At 39.2% G+C, this 21,616-nt stretch overlaps 2 protein-coding genes across 4 annotated transcripts in view; both read right to left on the bottom strand.

The window, feature by feature from the left end:
- The window catches only part of clcn5b (chloride channel, voltage-sensitive 5b), a 46,360-nt gene extending 45,201 nt beyond the window's left edge, over positions 1 to 1,159 (bottom strand). Inside the window, exons 1-2 of one of the 2 annotated variants that reach the window (XM_034676747.1) lie at positions 825 to 1,159; positions 110 to 262 (exon numbers count right to left, since the gene is read on the bottom strand). In XM_034676747.1, coding sequence (XP_034532638.1) covers positions 110 to 251 — 142 coding nt within the window. In that variant the 5' untranslated portion in view covers positions 252 to 262; positions 825 to 1,159. Of the gene's footprint in view, positions 1 to 109; positions 263 to 418; positions 722 to 824 lie in introns of those variants that run through there. The other variant, XM_034676746.1, reaches the window with a different exon arrangement.
- Positions 1,160 to 6,389: 5,230 nt separating this feature from the next.
- Positions 6,390 to 21,616, bottom strand: part of shroom4 (shroom family member 4) — a 102,644-nt gene continuing 87,417 nt past the window's right edge. For both annotated transcript variants that reach the window (XM_034676754.1, XM_034676753.1), the window contains 8 exons: positions 17,583 to 17,644; positions 15,512 to 16,333; positions 14,379 to 15,038; positions 12,945 to 13,074; positions 12,760 to 12,861; positions 10,959 to 11,129; positions 10,688 to 10,830; positions 6,390 to 10,521 (listed from right to left, as the gene is read on the bottom strand). In XM_034676754.1, the coding sequence (XP_034532645.1) occupies positions 10,353 to 10,521; positions 10,688 to 10,830; positions 10,959 to 11,129; positions 12,760 to 12,861; positions 12,945 to 13,074; positions 14,379 to 15,038; positions 15,512 to 16,333; positions 17,583 to 17,644 (2,259 nt within the window). In that variant the 3' untranslated portion in view covers positions 6,390 to 10,352. The remainder of the gene's footprint in view (positions 10,522 to 10,687; positions 10,831 to 10,958; positions 11,130 to 12,759; positions 12,862 to 12,944; positions 13,075 to 14,378; positions 15,039 to 15,511; positions 16,334 to 17,582; positions 17,645 to 21,616) is intronic.

Raw genomic sequence — 21,616 nt, 5'->3', positions numbered from 1 at the left:
ATTAATCTCTAAACACACTTCTGGATGAATGAGTGCTGAGGGATATAATAAGCCTCATAAAAGTCTTCATGCAGCTTTAATAAGTCCAGACTATCACCTGTGCTGGTACCTGAGTTCAGAGGGGGGACGTCATCCGAATTGGAGAAGTCCAGAGTCCCTCCTGCAATGTCCACCATGTCATCATCATCATCATCGTCACTGGGGTGGTGAAGGGCCTCAAAGCTCCCTGTGCGGTACCCGGCGGCTTCCATCCTCTCGAACCCTGTTCACACACTTAAAAAGTTAAAAGCAAGACTAAAAAGGTAGGTCTTGAGTTTGCTCTGGGCAGCCCTCAGATCCTCAGGTAGGGAGTTAAACACACACTGACAACCTCTCTGACTACACACATTAACACACACTCAGTAACACACAGCTTTACCTCTGTGGCTGTCTGCAGCATATTTTCGATACAAGCCCGTCAGAAACTTCAACATAGTGACCGACAGAGAGCTCACTAACTCGGCTTCCTCTCTGACAGCCTCCGGGGAGAGACTGACTGTCTTCCGGGGAAATTGTTCGTGGGCTGTTCTTGAAAAACTCGCTGCTCATATCACGCAAACGGTAATGACAGCACATCAACATTTACAAGGAAGTTTTCACGATCATTTCCGCTCTTATTTAAAGAGGTGAAACCAAAAGAACGTCTCAGTCACGGTGGAGGAAAGCGACCAACTGACAGAATACAACCATGGAGCTAATTTCAGTTAAACCTCCCCTCCTGTTCACTCGTGTTATTTAAAAACAAAGCATCAATAATAGTCTTATTTAAGAGTTCTTCACTGTACCTGTGAGGGCAGAAAGGCAGCCGTCCGAGCTCAGGGAAGAGGAAGAAGAAGAAGAAGTCTTGTGACTCGGATTTGTCTTCTCCTGTAGGCTCAGCTGCTTATGTCAACAGCAATGTAAACTTAAAACCCCTGCGTCATGCCCCGTCCCTTTAAAACAGCAGCTCTAGAACCCTCTTAGAAGACTCATAGTGAGATACAGTCTCATTTAAAGGAGCTGAATTGTGCTGTAATTGAAGATTATCCGCAGTACGGCTTGTTTTTGCCACTAAAAAACAAAAAAAAGAGCAAAGCTAGCATCAAGTTGGTGGATGCTGGCAGCAACTTCCGGTGGCCAGTTAAACACGGGACAGGGGAATACAACAATGTACATAGTTAAAAAATATAATAACAATAATAATAGCAATGACAAGGGTAAAATATAATTAAAAAAAATTAAATAAAAAACAATAAAATAGAATACAATAAAATAGAATAAAATAGAATAAAATAAAGTAGAATAAATAAAATAAAATAAAATAGAATAAAATATAATATAATAAATTAAAAGAAAAGAAAATGAAATAAAATAAAATAGATTAAAATAAAATGTAATAAAAATAATAATAAGATAAAACAGAATAAAATAGAATAAAATAAAATAGAATAAAATAAAGTAGAATAAAATAAAGTAGAATAAAATATATTAAAATAAAATAAAATAGAAAAAAATATGATAAAATATAATATTATAAAATTAAATGGAATGAAATAGAATAGAATAAAATAAAATAGAATAAAATAAAATAAAATAGAATAAAATAGAATAGAATAAAATAAAATAGAATAAAATAAAGTAAAAATAAAATAAAATATGGCAACTATTACAGATGTATACACACTATGTACACTTCTATCTGATAATAGATAAGGTAAGTTATTGCACGATAAAAATTGCACCAGGTTATTTAAAAACAAACATACAAAAAAATAATATTATCTTTATTTAAACTCGAAAATCATTGAGAGCAAGCCCTCATTTACAATGACGACGAGTATATAAAAGAAACATTAAAATGCATGACAAGCAAATAAAAGATATAACCCTAGAAGAATGATGATCAATTAAAAACAGACAACAATTAAAAGTAATGTTACAACCATTGAAAAATAATGTTACACAAAGTCAGTATGAAGTATGAAGAACAGTGCGATTCAGATGGATACAGTAGTTATTTGTGAATGTGCCAAGTCACATAGTAACTTCCATGTAGTGGAATGAAAGATGAGAACAGCTGATTAACGGGACACAGCAGTGCTGGTGTTAAACAGTCTGATTGCAGATGGGATAAAGGTCCTGCGGTAGCGTTCCGTCCTGCAGGGTGGGAGTCTCAGTCTGCTGCTGAAGGAGCTGCTCAAGGACCACGGTCTCATGCAGGGGGTGAGAGGGATTGTCCATGATGGATGTCAGCTTGGCTAACATCCTCCTCTCACCCACCTCCTCTATGGAGTCCAGAGGGCAGCCCAGGACAGAACTGGCCCTCCTGACCAGTCTGTTAAGTCTTTTCCTGTCCCTGTCTGTGCTCCCTGCTCCCCAGCAGACCACTGCATAGAAGAAAGCAGACGCTACCACACTCCGAAGGACCTCAGTCTTATCAGCAGGTACACCCAGGTATTTGTAGGTCTCCACCCTCTCGATGTCCAACCCCTGGATGTTCACCGGTGCAGTCTGGGGTGTTTTCCTGCGGAAGTCCATCACCATCTCTTTGGTCTTGCTGGTGTTGAGCTGAAGGTGGTTTAGCTCACAGTTGTCGAAATTTTTAAAAAATGTGAAATTTTTTCTTCCGAAGCAAAAAAACATGAAAAGTATTTTTTTTTTTCTTCTGAAGTGAAAAAACTTGAAAAAGTGAAAAAAGAAATTCAAAGCAAAAAAACTTTTTTAAAAGTGATTTTTTTTTCCTTATGAAAGGAAAAAAAAAACATTAAAAAGTTTTTTTTTCTTTCAAAGTGAAGAAATTTGAAAAAAGTAAAAAATTTGCTTCTGAAGCAAAAAATTTAAAAAAGTTAACATTTTGCTGCCAGAGTGACAAAAATATGAAAAAGTTAAAAAAAAAAATCCTTGAAAAAAAAAGTGGACATTTTGCTTCTGAAACACAAAATCATGAAAAAGTTGTTTTTTTTTCTTCCAAAGCGTAAAATCTTGAAAAAAAGTGAAATTTTCTTCCAAGGCAAAAAACTTGAAAAAGTGAAATAAACGTAAGCATATTGGTGGATTTTACTATCAAAGATAATTCACATAATCAAAATACAGTTTAAATCATCACATTTTCACTCTTGTTTGTCATATAAATGGCTTATTTGTGCTATACAGTGTTAACTTTTATTTTGAAGGGTAGCTCACTTAACTTCCGGTGTAACTGCTCCAACACAGCTGCCTTGACGTGTTCAAGGAAAAGTAATCGAACTCAGAGCGATGGATGCTTCTCAAAGTGGGTCAGTGGAGCAGATCGACTGCTCTGTGTTCCATGTATCTCTCCTGTGTTGTGAATAGCTTACGTGGTTCCATTGACTGCATTATGGGCTCCTGCAGCAGCAGCAGCAGTGTTTTCCATATGGAAGAAGTCAAACTTGTTCAATCCTACCCCTTCTCTATTTTTAATTCATAAATAATAAAATAAAATAAGTTATTGCTTTATATAACAGTATTACATATATACATATACATTTACACATACATACTGTATGCACACACACACATACATATACATGCGTGCATACATGTTTGCTTGTTGCTTTATAAACTAATACTACATAATAAAAATGTGTCATTTTATATATTTAAATTCAGTCATTATGTCTTCACCTTTATATATGTGTTTCATTTACACACATATATATGCCTATGTCTTCCAAACCTGTATGCCTACACACACACATCCAGATACATACATCCCTGAAAAAGTATAAAAGTGCAGTAAAGCAAAATGATTTATTGTTACATCTAAAATAAGATGAAGTAAATCTGTTGTTTTTATTCTGTCATTTTATTTAAAGTTCACTGCACATTCTGTTTTTTGTGTACTTGTCATTTCACGGTGTCTTTGTTTGTTACCCTCTGTCTTTGTCAACATACTGTGTCTATGTCACACATGGGAGTGTGTGTTCATGTAAGATGAAGTCTTTTTATTTCTTGTCTGAAAATCAATAAAAACTCTTGAACATAAAGAGCACTGCACCATTTTAACAAGGTTACAGCAGTGACAGGCGACACCTTGTGGTCATGTGGGAGAAAGACATAGAGTCCCAAAGTACTATTCAAGGAATTTAAAGAGCATAGATGCTACAAATAGATGATGATTTTATGGAATGTGATGCATTTCTTGATATGAAACCACTAAAGAGGATTTAAAATAGTTAAAATGAGCCAAATCATGCATGTAGTTAGCACTGAAATGTAGCATACACGCTAATACAGCAGTTCAGTTAAGATGAGAAATCAGATATAAAAGGAAAACACTGACAGGGACATTTTAACGTCCCTCAGACTGATTTTATTTTTGATACATTGACTTTAACAGCATATTTTAACTACCAAGCATCTTTTAAAAGAGGATCCTGGTTTGTGTCCATATCTCTCCCTTCATTCCTCCCCATGCCGTCTTCTTTCTCCTCATTCATCTTTTGCTCCTGCAGCCCGACACAAACACATCTCTCCCCGACCTCCCACTGAGTCCTCTTCTCCTGTGAGCCTGTTTCTCTTCACCGTCTCCTCCCTCCTCCAAATAAACTCCTTCAATCCGTCCCTGCACTTTGGTTTCTTCTCCTCATTTGCCTGTACACTTTCTACATGTCTTTTCCCACCTCTCTTTCTATCCCCTCTTCTCCTCTGTGCTTCATGTGGGTCAGGCAGAAGACTGAACTCCTTCACTTCCCTAAAAACACAGATTCTTCACTATTTCAACAGCTGTTTTCTTAGTTTGAGAGAGGAAACCCCCCGCAACGTCTCCTTTTCTCTCTGTGTGAGGCCAAACATGTCGCCCAAAACACAGCTCTCTACAGCTCCTTCTTTGTGTCATGAATCACTCCAGAACCGCTCAGCTTAAAGATCAACATATGTTCCCACTCAACATAAAAAAGGCATCAAACATGAAAAAGTATATATTTTTTTCTTCTGAAGTGACAAAACTTTAATTTTTTTTTAAAAATAATTCGAAGCCAAAAAACTTTAAAAAGTGTTTTTTTTCTTACGAAATGAAAAAAACATGAAAAAGTTTTTTTTTTTCTTTCAATGTGAAGAAATTTTGCTTCGGAAGCAAAAATCTTGAAAAGTGAACATTTTGCTGCCGAAGTGAAAAAATACGAAAAAGTAAAAAAAAAATTCCGAAGCAAAAAAACTTGAAAAAAGTGGACATTTTGCTTCTGAAACACAAAAACATGAAAAAGTTATTTTTTGTCTTCCAAAGTGAAAAATATTGAAAAAAGTGAAATTTTCTTCCTAGATAAAAAAAAAAATGAAAAAGTTGAAAATTTTGCTTCCGAAGTGAAATAACTTGAAGAATTGAAAAAAATAATTCGAAGCCAAAAAACTTTAAAAAGTGTTTTTTTTCTTACGAAATAAAAAAAAAAAAAAAAGAAAAATATTTTTTTTTCTTTCAAAGTGAAGAAATTTGAAAAAAGTGAAAATTTTGCTCCTGAGGCAAAAATCTTGAAAAAGTGAACATTTTGCTGCCGAAGTGAAAAAATACAAAAGAGTAAAAAAAAAAATGTCCAAAGCAAAAAAACTTGAAAAAAGTGGACATTTTGCTTCTGAAGCACAAAAACATGAAAAAGTTATTTTTTGTCTTCCAAATCGAAAATATTGAAAAAAGTGAAATTTTCCTCCGAGGTAAAAAAAAATGAAAAAGTTGAAAATTGTGCTTCCGAAGTTGAAAAACTTGAAAAAGTGAAATGTTTTTCTTCAGAGGCAAAAAAATTGGTTAAGATGAAAATTATTTATATCTTTTTTTTCTTCTGAAGTGAAAAAACTTGAAAAAGAGACAATTTTTCTTCCAAGACAAAAAACCTGAACAAGTACATTTTTTCTCCCAAAGCACAGAAATTTGAAAAAAGTGAAAATTATTGTTTCAAAATTAAAATACTAGAAAAAAGTAAAAAATTCTCTTTCAAGGCCATAAAGCAAAAACCCCCCAAAAAAATTGAAAATATTTTTTTTCTTCTGAAATGAAAAATCTGGAATGAAGTGAAATTTTTTCTTACATAAAAAAACTTTTAAAAATGTTTCACATTGTGGTGCTTCACTCATTGAAAACATCCTGACCTGATGCGGTTTGGGATCTGATCCTTGTGGCCCCCTGCTGATCTCTTCTACCACCACAATACCATCAGCATGTTTTATTGTGCTCTAACTTTAATAACACGAGCTCTAACTTCCTTTAAGTTTTCTTCACCACATCTTTCCATCTCCAGCAGAGAAGCTGAATCACCCCACTCATCATCCCCACCAACCTCCATATTTACTCAACCGTCCCCCCCCCACGCTCCAGCAGAAGAGAACACCCGACACATAAATAACAACAGGAGACTCAGAGCTACTTTAAAATACTATTATTATTATTTATGGTACTTCTTACTCACAGGAGTGTTTTTCACTTACAATATTTCAATACATTTTACAAAAAAAGGTCCTGTAATATATCAAACTTACAAAGGAAAACAAGAACAGAAGAAATATACCCTCACACGAGCCAAACAAGCAACTTTTTCCTTTCTCTTTTTCCAGTCAGTTTTAAAAAACGGCTGTTATAGTACAAAAATACACACGATATGTACAGAACAAGGATATGTAGACAACTTCAGTTCAGAGTTTTTGGTGTTAAAACAGCAGGAATCATCTGAGAGTGAACAAACGAGTGTAAGACCGTCACTTTTAATAAACTTCAACCTGTAAATCTGAAAATGTAGACGATATTAAATGTCTTTAACTTCATCCAAAATATACACAATCCCTCTAACAGAGTCCCTCACATTTCTCAACAAGCTGCAGCTTTCTTTCTGTTGTTTTATTCTCAGACAGACAGGATGAATCAGTCCGGTCTGAGGTTATAAAAAGAGCGAGATGTGACGGTGGATAATTCACCCAAGAATCAGGAAACTACCTGTTTCAAACCTCGACTTAAATCCTGTTTCACAAATTAGTTGTTCTCTTTTATTTGGCACTTTAACTTCTAATACTTTGACATATTGTGAAATAAACTCACATTGCACTCGCTGAAACTTGGATGAGAAGATTGATACCACTCTGACATCAGTAGGTTAAACATGGAGATAAATCCAGCAGCACAAAGAAGGCTAGCTTGATTAACTAAAACCGGCTAGTTTTAGCTAATTAAGCAAGGTGAGCAATTTCTATGTCATTTAACAAGCAAACGAAGCACATTTTGCTAGTTTATGATAAAGAACCAAAATATCAACACAACCCCGGATTGGGCCTGGCTTGATTAGCTAAAGCTAGCTAGTTTGGGCTAATCAAGCAAGACCCAATCCTGGGTTTTGTTGATATTTTGGTTCTTTATCATAAACTAGCAAAATGTGCTTTGTTTGCTCGTTAAACAAGATAGAAAATTGCTTGTTAGCATTCAGGCAGACCCACCTAGCTTAATCACAATAGCTTAAACAGGCTAGCCCAAACAACTAGCCGTATTCTGTGTGTCTTCTACAAGTCACTTTCCTAACTGGTTATGTTTTTTTAACTTTACAGGCTAATACCGTAAGCCTTTGGACAGAGTCACCTAGCTTAAACAGGCTACCTACAACAGGCTAGCTTCAACAGCTAGTCTGCTTCTGTGTTGTAGTGATATTTTGGTTATTTTATTGTAAATTAGTCAGATGTGAAGAGTTATTTTAAAGGATTTAGAACTGTTACTGGGCAGATTTTGTTAGCCCTTGGACAGAGACACCTAGCTTAAACGGGCTAGCTCCAATAGTTAACCGTAGTAGTAAAAAAGTAACTCAGGGATTGGGGAAAATGGCCCTTTAAGAGGTTTTGTCACTTAAAAAGCAGTCCATATGCATTTTTTGGGAAATCACTTTTTGATAAAACATTAATCTTTTTTTTTTTTTTTTTTACGACTGCATTCAAAGTCATGTTAGCCTAGCTTAGCATGAAGGCTGGAAACAGAAAAAATAACAAGCCTACCTTTAAATAAGACAGTCTTTTCCAAAAATGTTCTTAGCGTAAACTTTAAAGCTACCTCATCCACTTTTGAAGCTTTGAAATGAGCTAGCTAAATAGGATAGCAACATTAGCTATTAGCCCTTTGTGTTATTTTTGGATTTAACTTCTTGTAATAAATTTTAAAGCAAGATTTGGCACAAAATGAATGTGTTATAAGGTGTTGGTAGCTGGACAGAGGCAAGCTAGCAGTTTCAATAAGAGTCCTGTTTTTATGCTAAGCTACGCTAACTGAATTAAATGGTAGAAATTACAGTGGTATCAATTTTCTCATGTTACTCTAGACAAATACAGGTCTAGTGAACTTCAAATAAATCTTAAACCTTAAATTTAAACTTTGAGGTTAAAGAAAACAGTAAGGGACTTAACATTTCTCAAACTGAACCTGATGTTTGATGAAGCTTGGGGCAAAAATTGCATTTCCACTTGGGATTTATTCATCATCGACATATAAAGTAAACCTCTCTCTCCGGATCCTTCTCATCCTTCTTTAACAACCAATTTTTTTACATCCTATTCCAGTCACTTCAAACATCACAGTCACTATATACACATCTTACACAGTATAAACACACGTGTCCTCTGTACAGGTAATACGTGACAGTGAAACAGGTCGGTGGGGTCTCAAACTCCACACAGTGAAACGTTACATCCGAAGACATTACAGTGAGAGGAAATACAAAAACGATATAAGGTCGATAATACAGTATGCGTGTTTCTCAATGCAGGCGTGTCAACCAGCAACAAAACAAAATAACACATTTAAGCTAACTTCCTCGTAAAGCTGCAGAAAGGACACTTCAGTTACGTTAACGGGAACACGGTGGGCGTCTTAGTGTGAAGCACCAGGAAATAAAAAAGAAAGTCTCCTTCTTCGATTCTCTGAACCCGGAGATTTAAATACACAATCAAGCAGCGTCTCAGTGACACATTCATGGAGCGGGAAATGTCTTTGGCAACGTAGTGTGAGACTGGTTAGTGTTGGAGGAGTTACAGTACATCTTTCTGGGTTATTTTTAAACTATTTTAAGTTTTTTTTTTTAGCTTTTTGATCTTTTACTTGCAGGAAATTTGGGGATAACATCCTCTGGTTCTTCTACGTTCATGACGGAACGTTCATAGAGTCATCCTCAACTCTCTTCTTCTTCTTCAGTCTTTTTGTCCTTGGCTGTGGCACTTTAAGTCTTTTCTTTCTCTCTATTAGAGGACTTGGATTCGTGTCTCCTGTATTGGTCTTAAATCTTCATCGTGAATCAGGGTCTAAACTTCCCTGTGTTTAACATCGCTGGAGCTTTTCTAGCTGTCACTTTTTTGGTCCCGTAACATCTGCATCATCACTTCTTCTAATCCTTAAAGGAGCAGTTCAAATATTTGAAGAGTTCATTTGCAAATTTGCAAAAAACTAATTTCTTTTTTTAATAAAGATTTTTAATAAAGTTACTTTTTTGAGATACCTCTGATTAGAAATGTCATTTTGACTTAGTCAAAGCAACCCAACTTCAATTGATTGATAATACCTGAAGTTAGTAATAGAAAAAATGTGTTTTTTTAAACAATTTTTAAATCTGTTTTTGCAAATGAACTCTTCATTTGGAGGGTTAAAGATGGCGTTTGGCGACAGAGCCACTGTGGCGTCAACCATTTGTTAACAAGCCGATATTTTTAAGTCTTGAATTTTGTATTCTGTCTGTCACCATCTTATTTATTTGTTTATTTATTTATTTTGGATGCTAAAGTTATCATGAATTCTGAAGAGAAGTGATGGGAGCCAATGGCAGCTTGGTTTGGTGCAACTGTACTACAAGGACGTTTTTTTGTGGCTGATGAAAAACACACGTTTTCCCTCCTCAGAGCGTCTTCACCAACAACCAACAGCTGAACAGGGCTTTTTTTTCAGGTCTTATTGTAGCTATTTGTGAATTACAAGGTAGCCTTATATTTACAAAATTACCTTCATGGTGTTTTAAAAAGGACTTCAATTTAGTGATTCAGACCATTAAGGTTTGAAATCCTGTGAAAAGTCGGCCCAATCTCAAAAAAAAAAAAGTAAGGTCGCCCCCTGCTGGTCAGTAGAGGAACTGCAGCATCAAGGCACTTTGGCACTGGCTCCACTTTTTCCGATTAGAACACTACTCCAACTATTTCTAACGGTCTTTCATGTACAGACAGAAAACTCCAAGGGGATTGAATAACGTGAAATGTTGTAAAATGTGAGTTAAAGAGCTGTGGGTAAAAAAAAAAGCACCGATCCCAAAATGTTGAACTATTCCCTCCGACAGACTGCACACCCGGCTTTTTCATGTCTTGTGAGTGTTTCTTCTTCAGTAATGTCCGTATCCCATCGACATTCCCATACCGATCCCCAGTCCCAGTCCCAGCCCCAGCCCCAGACTCTCCCTCAGCCCCCGCAGCTGCTCCTCTCCCAGCCGGATCTTGTCCTCCAGCTGCCTCTGCTCCACCAGCAGGGCCGCCTTCATCTTCACAAAGTGGCTGCAGAGACAGAAAACAGACATGGACGTGATTCAGAATGAGTGCTGATGAAACATGTATTCTTTATAAACAGTGTAATGAAGTACTGTGAACCATCAGTGACCTTCATAGTGCTGTAATCTACCTTAAACCTGTTACCTGTGAGATGAAGGTGTAGTTTGTTTACCTGTAGTCTCTGTGCTGCTCAGGGGAGAGGCAGCGGGCGAGCACCCTGCTGACGGCCTGCTCTCTGCGGTCCACGTGGTCCTTCAGGTCCTGAGCCTCAGACAGCTGCCTCATGAGCTGACGCTTCTTCTCCAGCAGGGGGAGCTATGGAATAGGAAACAAGAGGATGCCTCTGTTATGCAGATTCTCAACCATACTTCCATTTAGAATAAATTCAAACCCTGCACTCCCACTATCCCTCCCCGTCCTTCCTGTGTCCCCCCCCCTCTCACCCTCTCATGGTGCTCGGTCTCAGGGTCCAGTGTGTCCAGCGTGGTCTCCACCCTCAGCAGCCTCCCAGACAGCGACAGCAGCAGACTCACCACCTTGTCCAGGTCGCCGATGAACATGCGGAACTTGTCCACCTCGTTGGGTTTGCACACGGTCACCACCATGCTCTCCACCTGAGGACCCGGATAGAGACACAGCGTGAGTACAACGCTTCAAGGAGAGGAGGTAGATTAGGACAAGAGCCTCTGAGACCCTGGACATTCAGGGTATTCCCAGATACCATACCATGTCATACCATACTATACCATAAGATAACACACCATGCTTTATTATATAAAATAATTCAGTATAGTAAAATATAGTGCAGTACTGTACGACCTGACAAGACCAGGAAACAACACGACACACATCACTTCACGTCACGATACAACGCAATACATTGCAATACGAAAGAATACCAAAAAGTACAATACATTACGGTGTGATACGATACGATACTATACGATAAGACACTAAACTATACGATACGATACGACACGATGTGATACGATACGACACAATGTGATGTGAGAGATTTTATACTATACAATACAATACGATAGGATATGACATGACACGATACGATAAGATACGATACTATACGATATGAAACCATACGTTGTGATGTATGATACTATACGATCCGATAAGATGTGATACTATACGATACGATAGGATATGGCTTGACACGGTGCGATGCGATACGATTTGTCACGATATGATACGCTACCATACGATATGACACGACACGACGTGACATGATATGATACGATACAATGTGATACTATATATATATATATACATATATATATGATACAACACGATACATCTGACGATAGGATCAGATGCGACACAACACTATACGATATGATACAGCACTATACGATACGATGTGACACAACATAACACGATGTGACATATGATAGGATACGATGTGATACTATACGATAGGATATGACATCACACGATATGATACTATACGATACTATGCGATCTGATTTGACACGACACGATATGATACTATACGATACGCTACCGTACGATGTGACATGATATGATACGACACTATACAATATAATACAGCATTATATGATACGATAAAGTACGATACCATATGACACTATACGATACTGTTTGATACGATACAGTACGATGTGATGCACTAGGAAATGATATGTCACGACACTACATGACACGATACAACACTCTGTGATACGGTGTGACAAGATATGACCTGGTATGACAGGGTGGGATATGGCAGTGATTCCCAAAGTGGGGATCGGGACCCCCTGGAGGGTCGCGAGATAAAACTATTTTGAAAATGGCAGTTACATTTTAAATAAAACTATCCAAATAAAGAGTGTTTCATGAGTTGTCTGCCTTTCTTTGTTGCCTGTCAACTCCTGAGGTAACAGTAAGATAACAGTTCATTAACAAACATCAGTAGCAGGAGGCTAATTCACTGCAGCACAGGAAACAAAGCCACATGGCTAATTTGCTGCAGACAAGCTAATTGAAGTATGAAGCAACATTTTATAACCTAGAGGGACAGTGGAGGTCACGAGTGTTTGTCACCTTTATTTTGGGGGTGGAAAGTTTGGGAACAATAAGATATGACACGATACAATCTGATACAATACAGTGCGGTAGGGTAGGATAATGATAGGATACGGTTTTGATACAATATGATACAGTATGGTACGGTATTTCTGAAATACACAAAGAAGGAAGTCAAACTGTAGGAATGAATAGATCTGTCCCCACCTCCTCTCCCAGCTGTGCATTGGCTCTGATGTCGTCCTGCAGCCCCCTCTGAGCTTCCCTCAGCACGCCCAGCTTCTTCCTGAGGCTCTCCATCAGCTGTTTCTGCAGCCGGACAGAGAACACAACACATGAAACATTTGTTCAAATAGATACACAGCACTATAAGAGGTCTTCAGACGTGCTACCTTATACGTCAGCTCGTCGTCCTCGTCCCTCTCTCTGTTATCCGTGAAGTCCTTCATCTGTGACAGCAGCTGAGCTTTGGCTGCAGACGTGCTGTAATAAGAGGAACAGCTGGAGCTCGCACCCGACCGCCTGACAGAGAGGAAACAGGGGGAACAGAGGAGAGAGGAGTGTGTTTTATTTAGGCAGAGATAAAACACAGAGGCAGAGCGACTGAACAGACACAGAGTCGTAAAATACAGTGATTAGAAGAGTGCAATCAATTATCAGAGGAAACAAGAGGCCAGAGAAAAACATCTGAAGTACAAAGATGATGAGAAGTCAAGATGAACAGATACACAGGGAGAAGATCAGTCGAAGTGAAAAGACACTAAGGTAATTTAAGCTGCTAGAATGCAACAAAGACCAGAGAGAGAGACTCCACATCACACTAATTCAAAGTCTCTGCTTGGCTTCCTGTATCTTTTAGACGTTAAGATTATTTTATAGGTTTTAAAGAGTCACTTTTTACTTCATTTAATTTATTTATTTAAATGACTTTTTTTATTTAACCTTTATTTAACCAGGTGAGTCATTAAGAACAAATTCTTATTTACAGTAACAACCTGGCAAATATAGCATCTTATTTTCTTTTAATGGTTTAATATTTGAGTGTTTAATTATCTTAGAAAATGCATTTCATTTTATTTAATTATTTATCTATTCATTGATATTTTAAGTTAGCATCTTATTTTCTATTATTGGTTTGATATTTTAGTGTTTTATAATCTTATTAATTAATTTTATTTATTTATTTAATTGTTGTCCAGTTCAAATTTTAGTAACTTTGTATTTTATTTATTTTTTTATTCATCTAGTTCAAATTTTAATCACTTTTTAAAAAAAAATTGTTTATTTATTTGTTATCTACTTCAAATTTTTGTCACTTTTTATTTATTTCATTTTATTTTATTTTAGTTATTTGTTAGTAGTATAGCATCTTATTTTCTTTTAAAGGTTTAACATTTTAGTGTTTTATTATCTTAGAAAAGTATTTTATTTTGGTGAGTTTAGCTTCCTGTGTTGAGTTTTAACATCTTATTTTACCTCCAGTGTTTTTATCAGTATCTTTCTTCTTCTTTTTTGTTGTTGTTATTATTAATTAAGTTGTTTTTATGTACAGCACTTTGTGTTACAATGTCATTGTATGAAAAGCGCTTTATAAATAAAGTCTGATTGATTGATTGATTGATAAATCTGGCACGTATTAACACAGAGAGAATAAAGAAAGCTGGACGTATTAAGGTGCTTTGGAGAGTTTGTGGGAAAGCAGGGATAAGATTAGTGACAAGAACAGTTAGGTCTTGTACGAATCAAATGGCCTGTGTAATTAATGCACCCCACACACACACACACACATTCCACCCCTCAGGCTTAAGCCCTCTCTCTCTCGTTACCTATCCAGGCTGTCCGTGTTGTGCTCCGTGCTTTGGTAGGCTCCCCTCCAGCTCTCCGTGCCCGACTCCCCCTCACTGCTGTGGGGGAAGAGGTCCTCCAGACTCAGCCTCTCTCTGCTGCTCTCCCCGGCCTCCAGCTCCTCCTCCACGGAGCTGCTCTCCGCCCTCGCCCTCCCTGAAGGCGAGGCCTCAGAGTCCTGTAAGGTGTCGATATCCGTCTCCAGGACCGTGACGGGCAGAGCGAAGCACGGGAGCTCGCTGGTGATCGCTGGCAGACCGTCCTCCGCTGGACATCCCTCGTCCTCCTGGAAGTCGTCGATGTCTGTCTCCATTGGGATGTCCAGTTCTGCGTCCAGGCTGTGAGCGGGACTCGGGCTGAGGGTGGTCTCTGATTCCGTTCCTGGTTTGGGGATCTTCTGGAGGTCGGCGCTCATGTGGAGCTGCCGTTGCTGCTGCTCATAGTCGATGGAGAAGTAGGACTCTGGAGGTAGAACGGCGCCATCGCCTCCGTTTTCTATCACAGGTGCAAGATTTGAGTCGCAGCGAACTCTGGGGGACGGGGTCCTCTCCCACTCGGCTCCAGGTCTAACAGTAGTCTGCTGTTTGTAAGGTCTTCCTCGGTCCTGGTCTGGACTGTGACTGATGTTTATCTCAGGGACACTGCAGAGAGAAAGTATCAAGATCTGTTAAAGCTTAGAGTTAGAGCAGGCTCAGGCTGGGACCAGGTCTTAGTTATGCTGCTATAGGCTTAGACTGCCGGGGGAACTGTCACCGGGATCCTATCTCACCCCCAACCCCCCATCACTTACTTTAACTCTCCCTGTCCCATTAAAGTTACTAACAATAGACCTCCTGGAGTCCCTAAGCTCCCTTGTCCCGTAGGTTCCTCCTGCTGTGGACGTTCCAGACTCCAGCGGGAACAACTACTACTATCCATCTCACCACTATCATCTCTCTCTCTCTTATTCTCCTCTATCCCTCTTTCCAACCCCAACTCGGTCTCAGCAGATGTGTGTCTAACATGAGTCTGGTCCTGCTGGAGGTTTCTGCCTGTTAAAGGAAGTTTTTCCTCGCCGCTGTAACTAGCTAAATGCATGGCAGGTGATTTGATGAAGACAAAGATGAAAGCTCACCTGTTCAAACTCTCCTCTGCAGGTAAAGGAGGAAGAGGTGGAGTTAAAATCTCCATCCTCTCCTGCTGTCCTCCATACGAGCCTCTCTGGTCCCTCTCTCTTTGAGGCGGAGCCACTGGTCTGAAAGCCCGCCTGGAGAACATAGGACTGGGCGGAGCGACGGCAAAAGGCTGCCCGTGACATTCAACCTGATCCTGATTGGACGGAGCATGGGAGAAGGCGTGCTCCCGGGTTTGCACGTGGTTTACGTCATTCGTCGGAATCTGTTGGCTTTGGTTGCAGTTGCAGCGGGGGCAGCTCTCCGACGCCTCCTGTCTCTCTGGAGGGAGGCTGTAGGAGCGCTGTCTGGACGTTTCAGGTGGAGGGGTGAAGGAGGAGTGGATGGAGTTTGGAGTAGCTGCAGAAGCTGAAGAAGTGGAAGAGGAGGAGGAGAAGAGGGTGTGGTGAGACGCGCGTCTGCGGTGGAACTGCTCCCACTTTGGAGGCGGCGGTCTCGGGGGAGGTGGCGTCTTCTTCCTGTTTGGCTGGGCGGTGTTTTGGCTGACACCGCCCGCTCCCTCCTCCACCTCGTTCAGCGTCTGGCTGGTGGACACAGAAATGGACGGCGACCAGCGGTGGCTGCTGTCGAACCTGAGATCGTTCTCGGACATGGCTCGTCCTCGGAGCGAGAGAGGAGCCGGCGGGGGAGGGAAAGAGTATCCATTCTGATCCTTGTTGCCTGCGTCCGCCTGCCTGGAGCTCCACTGACCCCGTTGATGGGGCTGATGATACTGGTTAACGCTCTCTGGGGGTCTGGACTCCCGTCTCCAACTTGAGTAGTCCCTGTGAAGAAGAAGAAGAAGTTACATTCCTTTATGAACAAACAGAAATGGACTGAAGGATGGAAAAACTGGGAGGAATTGACTTCAAAAGTTGAATCATGAATCCGATTCTTGAGGCTAACTAAAGGTGCTTTTCAACCAGAAGTCTTAAGAACCATTTAGTTCCAGGAATTTCTCTTAAAGGCACATTATGTATTGATTGCCATCGGGACATAAAGTTCATTTTAACCAGTATACAAAATCTGACTACCAACCCCAGCTTTAAAGCAAGAGGACAGATCTTAAAAGTCTTGGCAGAGATCAACCGGTGTTTCAGTTTAAATAGTGACCCTGTTAACTGGAGACTTTTGCCAGGTGCATCCCTCAGAAACGCCTTTAGATCATCATTAAATACATTTTAATAAAAACTAAGCTGCTATGCATTCCCGAAGACTCATTCCATGTTTCAACAGCTGATGTAAACTCCACAAACACTGACGGGTCACCAGTTTACAGGGTCACTCTTCTAACTGTAACACCGGGAGCTAACAGAGACGCATTCCCGCCATCAGACTCAGAGGATATGAATGTTCAGGAGTTGTTAAACCAAGTGAATCACAAGTGTGTGGGATGTTATCGTGGACTGCAGGTGGAATAAAAACACTCAAGGTGCTCAGCATTGCAGGCCCCGCCCCCAAAAGTACTCCCAAAAGGGGGAGGGACTTTTCAAGGGGTAGATCAACGACCTGAGGACTAAACTTGGAGCCTTTGGAGTTCCTGAAAAGGTCCTTTAGTTCCTGGAGAAGCCGTAAGTCTTTCTTTGTGGTAAACGTATGCAAACAAATACGGACAGCCGGAGAAAGTTGTTAATTTACAGCAGGTGATCCTCTTTGCATTCCAGACTCACTGAACTGTTCCCGTCTCAGGTCAGATATGAGTATAGGCCTTTTGAACCCCCTCTCTGCATCCTGACATACAGAAATCACCGTCCAACCACATGTCATTATGGCCTCAATTTAAGCATGGATGATTACCCCGCACACTTAGAGCTCATTACAGTCAAATCACAGCCAGGCATGACCGAGTGGGATTTCCGCCCGTCAGTTCACAAAGGGCCGACCGCACCTACAGTCTCCATGGATTCACTCACAAACAATCAGACTAAAACAGGACACGTCTGACTTTCTTTGGTAGAATTTTAAAATGCTGACAATAAAAGAATATCAGAAAATGGAACATGAATGTAAGAGTTTTTAAAGGAAGCGGCTCACCTCTCAGTCAGGCTGTACTTCCGATTGAGCTTGGCAGTTTCCTGTTGCCGGGCGGGATACGTCTGTGGAAGACATTTAAAGCCGGTTATTAACACCAACGAAATGAAGGAAGGCTGCAATTTGGGTGTTGCCCTTCCCCTGTCATGAACTTCAAATGTGATGAGGTCAAGACCAGTTTGGACCATTTTTCAAATCCAGGTTTCAGATCCGGTCATGTTTTATATCCTGTGTCTGGTTCTAGGACAGATCTTCTAATTTAATTGATCAAACAATGATCTAGTTTAATGATCTGGTATCTGAAGTAGACAAAAAAAAGTGAATTTTTCATTTTTTAACACAAGTTGAAAACTCAAAGATGTTTCCTGAAAATAAACACCAAATATTCAAATTTACGAAGTTGTAACCAATTGGGTTTATTCTAATTTTATTGACTTTAGTTGTAATTTTCCTTCAATGAGATGTCCACTAACTTACTCTTTGGACATTATTTCCCCCCTGTACCTTACAATCACATCTCAGGACCAATGATATGACAAAATGTTAAAAACTAGCAAAAGAGTTGCTAATAGCTTTTTTTTGAAGGTCCCAAAAATGAAAATGTTAAAAGCCCTTTTTGCTTTTTGGACATTATTACCCCCCCTGTACCTTACAATCACATCTCAGGAACGACGATATGATAAAATACTAAAAACTAGCAAAAAGAGTTGCTGATAGCTTTTTTTTGACGGTCCCAAAAATGAAAATGTTAAAAACTCTTTTTGCTTCTTGGACATTATTAGCCCCCTGTACCTTACAATCACATCTCAGGAACGATGATATGATAAAATGTTAAAAACTAGCAAAAGAGTTGCTAATAGTTTTTTTTGAAGGTCCCAAAAATGAAAATGTTAAAAGCCCTTTTTGCTTTTTGGACATTATTACCCCCCCCGTACCTTACAATCACATCTCAGGAACGATGATATATTAAAATGTTAAAAACTAAGGTCTGAAAAACGAAAATGTTAAAAACCTGTTTTGCTTTTTGGACATTATTTCCCACCTGTACCTTATAATCACATCTCAGGAACGATGATATATTAAAATGTTAAAACTAGCGAAAATAGTTGCTGATAGCTTTTTTTGGAAGGTCCCAAAAATAAAAATGTTAAAAACCCCAAGACATTCAATATGCTATAAAACAGAGGCCAAAGAAGAAAGAAATATTTAACATTTTAAACCGTAAACATTTTGATTTTAGGATTTTTTTAAAGATGTAGCTTGCTTTAATTGTAATGTTTATTTACTCTGTGTTCAGCTATTTTTTCCTGCAGCTTTTAACCATATTTCATGCTTTCTTTCCCAGATAGTTCTCATAATTTGGTTGACTTCACATTCAATTTAAGTCTTTCAAGATAGGAGGCTAAATATGTACAAATTCTGATAACAAAGGGTTACTTTTTGTTTAACCAATCACCTTCAGAAATACATGCTCACTCTGGCCATGACACCAGATACCTCTGCTCCTTACCCTTGGTAATTCAAACCTCTACTGTTATATAGAACAAACCAATTTCAGTGTAACCACAAGACAGAGAAAAATGACGCCTGTTGAAGCACATGTAGTAAGAAGCTGCATAAAAGCACCCTGAGGTAAGAAGACATTTCTGAAACGTAAATGTGAACATTCAGACTGTGTTTTTGTTGGAATGGTGAGATGAGTGTTTTGCATATTTGGCCGTCACTTGCTGTTGACAGAGAATAAAATCCATCTAAACCACAAGTACCTGATGGTCTGTGCTGTGTTATAATTATTTGTCCCGAGGGCATGAAGTGATTTATGATCTTCTGTTGCTTCTATGGCAAATAGCTGCAGTCAATTCCTCGAAGTGGACTTTGTACAGAATTCACTCTTTCACATGAGTAATAATGCTGCTGCTGTTTTTATCTTCTACTCTTTGGGAGGAAGACAAACTCGGGTTTTTAGCTGACATATCTACAGAAGTTGCTCATTGATGCTTTAATTTGTGAAATAGTGAACAAAACCACCGAAGGTAAATAAATTAATGAAGCCCAAAGACTGGGAATTACAATTGTTAGGTTCAGCACGAGTTATGCTTCTTTAAAATGTGGACAGATAGAAACATTATAACATTATACTCTCTAAAAGAACATAAAGGAAAATGGGTGGATGGATGGATGGATGGATGGATGGATGGATGGATGGATGGATGGATGGATGGATGGATGGATGGATGGATGGATGGATGGATGGATGGATGGATGGATGGATGGATGGATGGATGGATAGATAGATAGATAGATAGATAGATAGATAGATAGATAGATAGATAGATAGATAGATAGATAGATGGATAATTGGACAAAAAGACAGAAAAATGGATGAATAGACTGATGGACGTATAAATGGAGGATGGATGGATGGATAGATAGATAGATGGACGGAGAGATGAATGGACAGATAAATGGATGGATAGATGGATGGACGAATAAATGGATTGATAGATGGACAGATACATGGATGGATGGATGGATAAATGGACAGACGGATGGATCGATAGATCGATGGATGGATAAATGGATGAATAGTTGGATAGACGGATAAATTGAGGATGGATGATAATTGGACAAATAGACGGATAAATGGATGAATAGATGAATGGACAGATAAATGGATGGATGGATACATTTTTCAGATAAATGGATGGACTGATGAATAAATGGATGGATAAATGGACGGATAGATGGATAATTGGACAAATAGACGGATAAATAGATGGATAGATGGATGACGGATAAAAGTGGTTCAAGTTTTATCCATGTTTCTAATCTAGGTTAAACATCTTTGTTGTTTTCAAATATGACCTCAAATGTCTGATTTGACAGACTGAGGTTCATCAATAAATATTAAACTGAAATATTTCCAGTACACTCTGTGCTTCTTCTTCTTCATACTTCTGTGATATGTGTAACTCCTTGTATTGCTGCCTCTGTACATTGTCCTATAACAGCCTTGTAGTCCATCCAGCACATCTGTTACCGTTAAAGACTCTGGAAATTGTCAGCAGCAGATAAAAAGCAAGTATTCATCTCGTGGGGTTATCACCATGGCATCAAACCAACAGCTTTTTATTCCTTAAGGATCCCAACCTAAAGGAAGCTCAGCCTGAATTTAAAATAAGCTGAATTGACGATAGATTTATCCCAAAACAAACGTCGGTTTGGCTTTGCTCAGTGTCGGATGATGAGGTTATTCAAAGGTTGAAGTTCAGACGAGGTGCTGCACCCTCTTCCAAGAGACTCGGATCACTTCGTGGTAGACATGTAACCCAACACTGCTATTATTGCTGACACAAGTCCTCTCCGCTGTTGCCCAATCTTCCTCCGCTTTATGAGCTATTTCAAAGATCTGCTGTGTTTTCAATGAGAATCTCAGACTTCCACCACATGTAGGACACAAGGTTCAGCTTCAAATCAACCGTTCAACCACGGAGCACTCGGTCCAAGCGGCTACTTAGGTCCAACATCTAACTTTGGGCACTCGATCCCTTTCTGGCGCTGTTTTTAAAGAACCAAGATCAATTTCAGTCTCCAGTGGTCATCTCATTTCAGGACAAAACCACAGTCTGATTTCAGTGAACTGCAACGTTTATGTTTCCCCGTGAGAGGCGTGACTTTCGATGCTGCTGAGACAAAGGCTGTTATTTAGCTTAGAAAGCTGCTGCTGGAAATTGGTTTTGAGGCCAGCAGGCTCGTAAACATGCTTATTAACTGACACGACTGGAACTGCAGACAGGTTCAGATCTCAACAGGTCCTACCTCGAACAAAAATAAAAAAGGGTTGGTCCTCATAACACAAGCCTGAACCAAAGCACCGAAACATTACCACTGATACTGTTATGAACTGGATAAACAGAAGACTATGGAGGGATGGATGGATTGTTGGACGATTTAATGTATGGATGGCTGGATGGATAAATGGATGGGTGGAGAGATGGATGGACCGATGGATGTACTGATAGGTGGATGAATGGAAA

The sequence above is a fragment of the Notolabrus celidotus genome, chromosome 23 (assembly GCF_009762535.1).
Source record: "Notolabrus celidotus isolate fNotCel1 chromosome 23, fNotCel1.pri, whole genome shotgun sequence".
Lineage (NCBI taxonomy): Eukaryota > Metazoa > Chordata > Actinopteri > Labriformes > Labridae > Notolabrus > Notolabrus celidotus.
This window is presented reverse-complemented; position numbering and strand designations above follow the sequence as displayed.